Genomic DNA, 10,845 nt, shown 5'->3' on the forward strand with positions numbered 1-10,845 from the left:
GTGGGCCGGCCGTCTGTATGACCATCAGCCAGACTTTCTCACATGTTCTCAGATTTAAACCTGGGCTCCTTTTTTAAACATATTTCAAAGTAAATGATTTGAAGGTTCAGCTGGCAGTGACAATAACTTGACAGTTCCTCAAGTGTCCACTAGAGGCTGTCTGCAAAAGCCCACAACGTCACATACACACTCCAATTAAAATCTCAATTTTCTTTTTAAATATTAAACTTTATTTTACTAATTCTAATTATTTTGATCTAGATATTTTCAGGAGTGCAGATGTGATGTTGTCACACACTAAGAAGAACTACGGGAGCCTGTCAGGGACAAAAACATCTTTTAGTGGAGGTCTCTCGATGGAGCCAGTTTCTCTGCTGCTGGCATGAAGCAATCTTCTCAAGCAGCTCAGAAACATATCCATCAGTCATATAGACCCTGAGATATTTTAAAAATGAAGTCCAGAATGTGGTTTTACATGGGTACTATGATTACCCCATTGAGTCCAGCACAAACCCCCAACATAACAAGTCCAGTCTGTGTTTTAAAGATCAATCTGTCGGGGTGTCAGCCCAGTCTTCACCACACAGACTCGGTCCATCCTGCAGCAGTCTTTGTTCAGTCCTTTAGTTTCAGTCCTTTGGTGTCTGCCTGGATCTCTGCTGCTCCTGGTACTCCTTCGAGTCCTCCCAGGGACGAGGACCTCGGATGTTCTTCCACTCCTCCAGATTCAGCTCCTTCATCTTCTGCAGAGAGGACGAGAAAAAAAAAGAAATGAAGAGACGACGTTCAGAAGATCAAATAAAGCTCAGCTGTGTTTTTATTGAGTTCATTTAGTTTGATTCACTCTGAAGTGAGCAGATGTTGAACATTCAGAACATCTGCTGTATCGAACAGGTGAGGAGGCAACAATGAAGCCGTCAGTGATTTTCTCCAGAGCAACTTTAAGATCCTCTAATAGAACCAGAAGATCTGGAATATAAGACGCAGTCAGTCTGTGTGTGTGTGTGTGTGTGTGTGTGTGTGTGTGTGGGGGGGGGGGTTAAACTATATAGTAGTTTAAACTATCTTCCTGCGTGAGGATTTCTATCGTGCTCAGTGAAGTCTACAACGGTCAGTCAGTGTGATTTTTATACAACCTTCATTTACAAATCAAGAACCCTCTCTTCTTTGATCGTCCGTATTAAAGCACAGAGTGTTAGTCTGCTCCCTCTCCCTGAGGACGCCCAGCCTCTCTCTCCTCACCTCATACTCCTCCTCCAGGATCACAGACTGCTTCTCCACATTCACTTTGGCCTCCAGTGACGGGTCCAGCTGAGAGAGAGAGAGAGAGAGAGAGAGAGAGAGAGATATTAATTTTTAAAATATGACTCAGGTTTGAGAATCAGTGGAATTATTTTTTAATCATTTCGTCGGGATAATAAAAAAGTGAAACCTCCTGCAGGATTACATCACGTGCTCTTTGACAAATATTCAGTGCATAAAATCACACGAGCACACACTCACAGAGTCTCTGCTCCTCGGGGTCAGAGAGGAGAGCGGCCCTGGGGGGGGCAGCTGTGTGGGCAGGCTGCCAGCGGCTCCATGCCTCCTCTCCAACTCTGTCTACATCCACAGTCTAGTGCCGCCTCACATGGATGGTAATAAGAAAAGACGCCCCCGCCATCTGGCTCCCGCCCCCCCGCCAACGAGCATCAGAAGCACTAACCAGCAGCCGCCTCCCCCTCGCAGCCGGCTCGTCACAATGTAACGGCAGCTAATAAAGCGCAGCGCTCTGTCAGTTTAATGAATCTGGTCTGTCATCTAATGACTTATTGGAGCTTGTTCTCACTTCTACTGACTCATTGTAAACGGGTTAGACAAGCCGTCAGCGCGGCGTGCCCACAGTGATAGACGCACTAATTAGATCATGGAAAGTCTTTAAGAATAATCCTTAATGAGGCTGAGAGGAGCTCGCTGCAGTCTGCAGCAGAAACATCTCTGACTGAGTGTTCTGTCTCTGACCACCAGGGGGAGCCACAGCACAGAGTCTGAACACAGCTCATCTCTGCAGGGCTTTCAATGTGATGGAGGAAAGATGGTGGAGGTGAAACTGGTCACATTTATTAAAGTAACTCTCCTTACAGGTGAATGTGTCAGTCTGTTCTCTACTCACCTTCTTCCTGATCCTCTGCTCGTCGTAGCGAAGCTGCGTGAACTCTCGCAGTCCGAAGGAACCTCCGACTACGAGTAACTGAAAACATGCAGAGAGAGTTATGTTCAGTCTGTTTGATGAGGAGAACTGTAGACTCATGTTACAGCATTAAAATACTTCAGTGTCAGAGAATCAAGCAGTTAGTTTTGTCTTTATCAGAATCTAGTTTGAACTTTGAGGAGAAACACGTCTGAGGTTTTTCTGTCACCAGGAATCTTTCTGAACGTGATCTAGTTTGAAAACTGAAGTGAAACTATCCCTCGGTCTGAGGAGGAACAGAGAGAGTGCAACAGCTTTATCATACATTTGGTAATCAGGATTTAAACCTGGACCTGGTCCCTGTGTGACACACTGTGACACCAGATGATATTTTATTTATGGTCTTGACTCGGTCTGAATCCCTAAATGTCCTGGTCTCGTCACATCATTGGTCTCAGTTAGTGTGAAAAATAGAAAAACTTTCCACACACAATAAATCACATTAACAATAAAACACATTAACAATAAATCACATTAACAATAAATCACATTAACAATAAATCATATTAACAATAAATCATTAACAATAAATCACATTAACAATAAATCATTAACAATAAATCATTAACAATAAATCACATTAACAATAAATCACATTAACAATGAATCACATTAACAATGAATCACATTAACAATAAATCACATTAACAATGAATCACATTAACAATAAACCACATTAACAATAAATCACATTAACAATAAATCACATTAACAATGAATCACATTAACAATGAATCACATTAACAATGAATCACATTAACAATAAATCACATTAACAATGAATCACATTAACAATAAATCACATTAACAATAAATCACATTAACAATAAATCACAATAATAATAAATCACATTAACAATAAATCATTAACAATAAATCACATTAACAATGAATCATTAACAATAAATCACATTAACAATAAATCACATTAACAATAAATCATTAACAATAAATCACATTAACAATAAATCATTAACAATAAATCATTAACAATAAATCACATTAACAATAAATCATTAACAATAAATCACATTAACAATACATCACATTAACAATAAATCACATTAACAATAAATCATTAACAATAAATCACATTAACAATAAATCATTAACAATAAATCACATTAACAATGAATCACTAACAATAAATCATTAACAATAAATCACATTAACAATAAATCACTAACAATAAATCACATTAACAATAAATCACATTAACAATAAATCACTAACAATAAATCACTAACAATAAATCACATTAACAATAAATCACATTAACAATAAATCACTAACAATAAATCATTAACAATAAATCACATTAACAATAAATCACTAACAATAAATCACATTAACAATAAATCACTAACAATAAATCATTAACAATAAATCACGAACAATAAATCACATTAACAATAAATCATTAACAATAAGTCACTAACAATAAATCACTAACAATAAATCACATTAACAATAAATCACAATAATAATAAATCACATTAACAATAAATCATTAACAATAAATCACATTAACAATGAATCATTAACAATAAATCACATTAACAATAAATCACATTAACAATAAATCATTAACAATAAATCACATTAACAATAAATCATTAACAATAAATCATTAACAATAAATCACATTAACAATAAATCATTAACAATAAATCACATTAACAATACATCACATTAACAATAAATCACATTAACAATAAATCATTAACAATAAATCACATTAACAATAAATCATTAACAATAAATCACATTAACAATGAATCACTAACAATAAATCATTAACAATAAATCACATTAACAATAAATCACTAACAATAAATCACATTAACAATAAATCACATTAACAATAAATCACTAACAATAAATCACTAACAATAAATCACATTAACAATAAATCACATTAACAATAAATCACTAACAATAAATCATTAACAATAAATCACATTAACAATAAATCACATTAACAATAAATCACTAACAATAAATCACATTAACAATAAATCACTAACAATAAATCATTAACAATAAATCACGAACAATAAATCACATTAACAATAAATCATTAACAATAAGTCACTAACAATAAATCACTAACAATAAATCATTAACAATAAATCACTAACAATAAGTCACTAACAATAAATCATTAACAATAAATCACTAACAATAAATCACTAACAATAAATCATTAACAATAAATCACTAAGAATAAATCACATTAACAATAAATCACATTAACAATAAATCATTAACAATAAATCACTAACAATAAATCATCAACAATAAATCACATTAACAATAAATCATCAACAATAAATCACTAACAATAAATCACTAACAATAAATCATCAACAATAAATCACATTAACAATAAATCATTAACAATAAATCATTAACAATAAATCACTAACAATAAATCACTAACAATAAATCACTAACAATAAATCACTAACAATAAATCATTAACAATAAATCATCAACAATAAATCACATTAACAATAAATCATTAACAATAAATCATTAACAATAAATCATCAACAATAAATCACTAACAATAAATCACTAACAATAAATCACTAACAATAAATCATTAACAATAAATCATCAACAATAAATCACATTAACAATAAATCATTAACAATAAATCATTAACAATAAATCATCAACAATAAATCACATTAACAATAAATCATTAACAATAAATCACATTAACAATAAATCATCAACAATAAATCACATTAACAATAAATCATTAACAATAAATCATTAACAATAAATCATCAACAATAAATCATTAACAATAAATCACTAACAATAAATCACTAACAATAAATCACATTAACAATAAATCATCAACAATAAATCACATTAACAATAAATCATTAACAATAAATCATCAACAATAAATCACATTAACAATAAATCATTAACAATAAATCACATTAACAATAAATCATCAACAATAAATCACATTAACAATAAATCATTAACAATAAATCATTAACAATAAATCATCAACAATAAATCACTAACAATAAATCATTAACAATAAATCACTAACAATAAATCATTAACAATAAATCACTAAGAATAAATCACATTAACAATAAATCACATTAACAATAAATCATTAACAATAAATCACTAACAATAAATCATCAACAATAAATCACATTAACAATAAATCATCAACAATAAATCACTAACAATAAATCACTAACAATAAATCATCAACAATAAATCACATTAACAATAAATCATTAACAATAAATCATTAACAATAAATCACTAACAATAAATCACTAACAATAAATCACTAACAATAAATCATTAACAATAAATCATCAACAATAAATCATTAACAATAAATCATTAACAATAAATCATCAACAATAAATCACTAACAATAAATCACTAACAATAAATCATTAACAATAAATCATCAACAATAAATCACATTAACAATAAATCATTAACAATAAATCATTAACAATAAATCATCAACAATAAATCACATTAACAATAAATCATTAACAATAAATCACATTAACAATAAATCATCAACAATAAATCACATTAACAATAAATCATTAACAATAAATCATTAACAATAAATCATCAACAATAAATCATTAACAACAAATCACTAACAATAAATCACTAACAATAAATCACATTAACAATAAATCATCAACAATAAATCACATTAACAATAAATCATTAACAATAAATCATTAACAATAAATCATCAACAATAAATCACATTAACAATAAATCATTAACAATAAATCACATTAACAATAAATCACATTAACAATAAATCATTAACAATAAATCATTAACAATAAATCATCAACAATAAATCACTAACAATAAATCACTAACAATAAATCACTAACAATAAATCACTAACAATAAATCACTAACAATAAATCACTAACAATAAATCACATTAACAATAAATCACATTAACAATAAATCATCAACAATAAATCACATTAACAATAAATCATTAACAATAAATCACATTAACAATAAATCATCAACAATAAATCACATTAACAATAAATCATTAACAATAAATCATTAACAATAAATCATCAACAATAAATCATCAACAACAAATCACTAACAATAAATCACTAACAATAAATCACATTAACAATAAATCACATTAACAATAAATCATTAACAATAAATCATTAACAATAAATCATCAACAATAAATCACATTAACAATAAATCATTAACAATAAATCACATTAACAATAAATCACATTAACAATAAATCATTAACAATAAATCACTAACAATAAATCACTAACAATAAATCACTAACAATAAATCACATTAACAATAAATCATCAACAATAAATCACATTAACAATAAATCATTAACAATAAATCATTAACAATAAATCATCAACAATAAATCACATTAACAATAAATCATTAACAATAAATCACATTAACAATAAATCATTAACAATAAATCATTAACAATAAATCACTAACAATAAATCACTAACAATAAATCACTAACAATAAATCACTAACAATAAATCACATTAACAATAAATCATTAACAATAAATCATTAACAATAAATCATCAACAATAAATCACATTAACAATAAATCATTAACAATAAATCACATTAACAATAAATCACATTAACAATAAATCATTAACAATAAATCACTAACAATAAATCACTAACAATAAATCACTAACAATAAATCATCAACAATAAATCACATTAACAATAAATCATTAACAATAAATCATTAACAATAAATCATCAACAATAAATCATTAACAATAAATCATTAACAATAAATCACTAACAATAAATCACTAACAATAAATCATCAACAATAAATCACATTAACAATAAATCATTAACAATAAATCATTAACAATAAATCATCAACAATAAATCACATTAACAATAAATCATTAACAATAAATCATCAACAATAAATCATTAACAATAAATCATTAACAATAAATCATCAACAATAAATCATTAACAATAAATCATTAACAATAAATCACTAACAATAAATCACTGTTGATGTTTTCTGTTCTTCACATAATAAATAAATTAAAGTTTAATCATTTAAGAACTAAATGTTCCCAACTCGACGACATGTAGAGTAAATTAATGTAAACATTTGTTCTGCAGTTTTTGATTGGTTGGGACTCTTCCGGTCTGTGTGTAAAACCCGTTATGAATCTCGAGAGATTTGGGAAACAAACGAGATTTGGATGTAAATGTTATCTCAGCGTGCTAACGTTCATGTGACAAAATTATTATTTGTGCTTTAAATAAGATTCAGAGTCAGTTAAACTATATTTAGAAATTACAAACAGAACTAAAAAGAAATGTCTTAAATCCACCTGCTAACCGGAAAGCTAACGTGCTAGCTAACTTTATCAAAGCTAAAATACGGAATATAAAAGTTATTTACGAGCATTGGGACTCCATATCTCACTGTCTTGTTCTTCCGCAGCGCCTTCAAAGTAAACATGACTTTTGTTTCCAGTTAAAACTTCATTTTACTGAAGAAAACACACCGCTCAGGTCACTGTGGGGACGGGTCCGTCGCACTAAGTCGTCCGTACAGCTGTGAGAACGGGAACACAGTTCCGGTGTGAACCGTCCTCAGGGATCGCGATGAGAAAATGACGGATGTTGTTAAAGTATTTAACATATTCTTATTAAAATGCTGTAAAACTTCTAACATCCAGATTTATTTTTAAAGTCTCTTTGGCTTTAAAAAGAGTTTTGTCGCGTTGAGGGCTACTATTTTATTTACTTTCTAAATCTGTGTCTTTACATGTTTTACTCACGGAGAAACTTTACATCACTTCTGTCTATTTCATGTTTCAAAATCTTATTATGTTCAGTCTTTGCACTAAACGTTTCTTTATAATTGTCCTACCACGTCTCCAGCTATTTGCACACTTTCATCTGTTGATACATTCAGTTATTTTTATTTATTTTACTAAGAACAAGTTGCATCATTGTTTTGTATGGAAGCCCATATTAAATCGAAATTATGAGATAAAAAGTCAAAATTATGAGATAAAAAGTCAAAATTATGAGATAAAAAGTCAAAATTATGAGATAAAAAGTCATAATTATGAGATAAAAAGTCATAAATATGAGATAAAAAGTCATAATTATGAGATAAAAAGTCATAAATATGAGATAAAAAGTCATAAATATGAGATAGTAGAAAGGAAGAAAAAGCAATATCTTTACTTTGGTGTGAGCTCTAGCTGCTGTTTAATATGATAGAGAAATGACTTGTGAGTACATTGAGACTTACTTTAAACGTGGTTATACCACAAATGAAATATTATCTTTGCTAGCGGATTCGCATGGGATAGTGCTAAGCAAACGCACCCTTGAAAGGATTTTAAGGAAGAAGCAGCTCTAGCGAAGAAAGAATAAATCTGATGTGGCTGAGGTGGCAACCTTTATTAAGAATCAACTGGAAACATCTGGTCAGTGCCATGGCTACAGATGGATGCACCAAACATGTTGGTTACATGGGATTGTGACTGACAGAGAAACAGTTTGAGTATTGCTGCAGTTATTTGATGGTGAAGGTGTTGATGTCAGGTCAAGAAACAGACTGTGGAGGCGTGCTGTGATCAATGCTGGTGGTTGCCCTGCCAGAATCAGACTTGACTTGGGGACAGAAAATGGCCATATGGCTGAAATGCAGCAGTTTTTGCATTTTTCTGAGAACCAAGCTGAAACAGACAGTGTAACCTTTGGTCCAAGCACTGGAAACCAGCAGATAGAACGATGGTGGTTAACCTTGAGAAGTGAGTGTGTCCAGTTTTGGATTGACCTGTTTGACAAACTGAGAGAAGATGGCTACTTCTCAGACAACTTCTTGGACAAGTCCTTGATCCGGTTTTGCTTCCTTCAAACAGTACAGGTAAGTGACACAATAAAATATTCCCCAATTATATTTTTAAGAGACACAAATGACCATGTGTGATATAGTCATTGCCTTTATGGTGTATGGAGACCAAAAAATACTAATTTTTTGTTTTGTGTTTAACAAAGAAATCATGATGGTTGGGGTAATTATCAAATGAATTCATATCATATAATATACAGATACTGTATATAAAATAATTTTAGAATTGTATGATAAATGACATCACATAATGATGTCAAAGACAGATTTTTTGGACATTTTATGCCTGCAACAGTAGTTGCAGTCCAAAAAATTACAATTTACTGGTATTCATATTATTGTGCGAGCCCACTGTATCACAAGCAAGGACAAATCTCACAGATAAATACCAACCATGGGTCAGGACTACTAGCCAGGGCAACAATTACTAATGGCTTATATTTTATGCACTGATTAAATATGATGTGTCTTCTAGGAAGAACTTGATGAGGTTGTTCTGACTTGGAATAACCACAGAGTCCGTCAAGTCCACAACTCACGCTCACCTCATGGACGTCCCTCCATATCGCATGCAGTCCCTCAACTGTACGGAGGCAGGGATTGTTTACATCATGTGGATATGGAGAACATTCAAATCTGCCTTGAAGAGTGTGTGTTCAAGGACTTCCCATGTGATGAAGATGTGTTCCACATCTGTGTGGACCTAATGTCAGAGTATAATCTGAATTTGACCAATGATGTGTTTGAAACAGTTAACCTGTACATCAGACTTAGGCAGCTGATCAACAATGAACTGGACCTAGATGATTAACTTCCCTAGGCCTGTGTCACTTTGTATATTCCCCTTTTTGTTTTTCTCACAAACACAGTTTTCTTCCATGTGTTTTGACCTGGGAGGAATGCTAATGTAATTGTAGTTACCTAAGAAATGTTAAAGATATACAAACTATGTTCAGTGCATAAAATTCTTTGTTGAACTGACATTGACTACTTGTAAGAAGTGTGTAAAAATGTAAATTCACTCATTTAGAAACATTTTTTTATTAAAACATTTCTATTTCACAGTATACAAAATTGCTATGTTTTTATTTCAACTAGAATGTAGTCTAACTTATACAGCAGATAGTATATAGCAGTAATAAGTTATTGGCTTATGGAACAGTTGAGAATGCCTTGCTCTCTTTTGATAACCAGCAATAACAGCACCTGAAAAAAATAGTGCTTGAGATGTGAAATGACAGGAGTATTAAATCAAAGGTACCTGTTTTGTTATAAAGAAATAACTTACATAAATGTGCTGGAAAAACTCTGAACTCAAAATAATGAATGGACCAAGAAAATAACACAAATATTTCATTTGATAATGATTTTTTATCATAAGGTAATGTTTTTTAAATTAAAACAAATATGTGCATTTGGAACAAAACAAGGTTATGCAAACATGACAAAGTAGGTCAACTTAGAATTATTTGCAAAAGCAAGATGCAAGCTCTCTAATGTATCGACAATAGAGTGAAGCTTAAAGTGGGGATTTCCCAAAAATAAGACGGAGGCTTGTTGTTCTGTGTTTGTGTTATGGAGCCAAGGTACAATAAGATGAACAAATGCTTTCAAGCTTCAACAAACACCAGTTGTGAATGTGTCAAAGAGAACA

At 30.6% G+C, this 10,845-nt stretch overlaps 1 protein-coding gene across 1 annotated transcript in view; it reads right to left on the reverse strand.

Moving 5' to 3' along the window:
• cox16 (cytochrome c oxidase assembly factor COX16) overlaps positions 1 to 7,889 on the reverse strand; it is an 8,090-nt gene extending 201 nt beyond the window's left edge. Inside the window, exons 1-4 of the mRNA XM_065947672.1 lie at positions 7,722 to 7,889; positions 2,153 to 2,230; positions 1,243 to 1,311; positions 1 to 743 (exon numbers count right to left, since the gene is read on the reverse strand). The exon at positions 1 to 743 is cut by the window's left edge and continues 201 nt beyond it. Coding sequence (XP_065803744.1) covers positions 630 to 743; positions 1,243 to 1,311; positions 2,153 to 2,230; positions 7,722 to 7,781 — 321 coding nt within the window. The 5' untranslated portion in view covers positions 7,782 to 7,889 and the 3' untranslated portion in view covers positions 1 to 629. The remainder of the gene's footprint in view (positions 744 to 1,242; positions 1,312 to 2,152; positions 2,231 to 7,721) is intronic.
• Positions 7,890 to 10,845: the final 2,956 nt, after the last annotated feature.

This window comes from Labrus bergylta, chromosome 18 (genome assembly GCF_963930695.1).
Source record: "Labrus bergylta chromosome 18, fLabBer1.1, whole genome shotgun sequence".
Classification (NCBI taxonomy): Eukaryota; Metazoa; Chordata; class Actinopteri; order Labriformes; family Labridae; genus Labrus; species Labrus bergylta.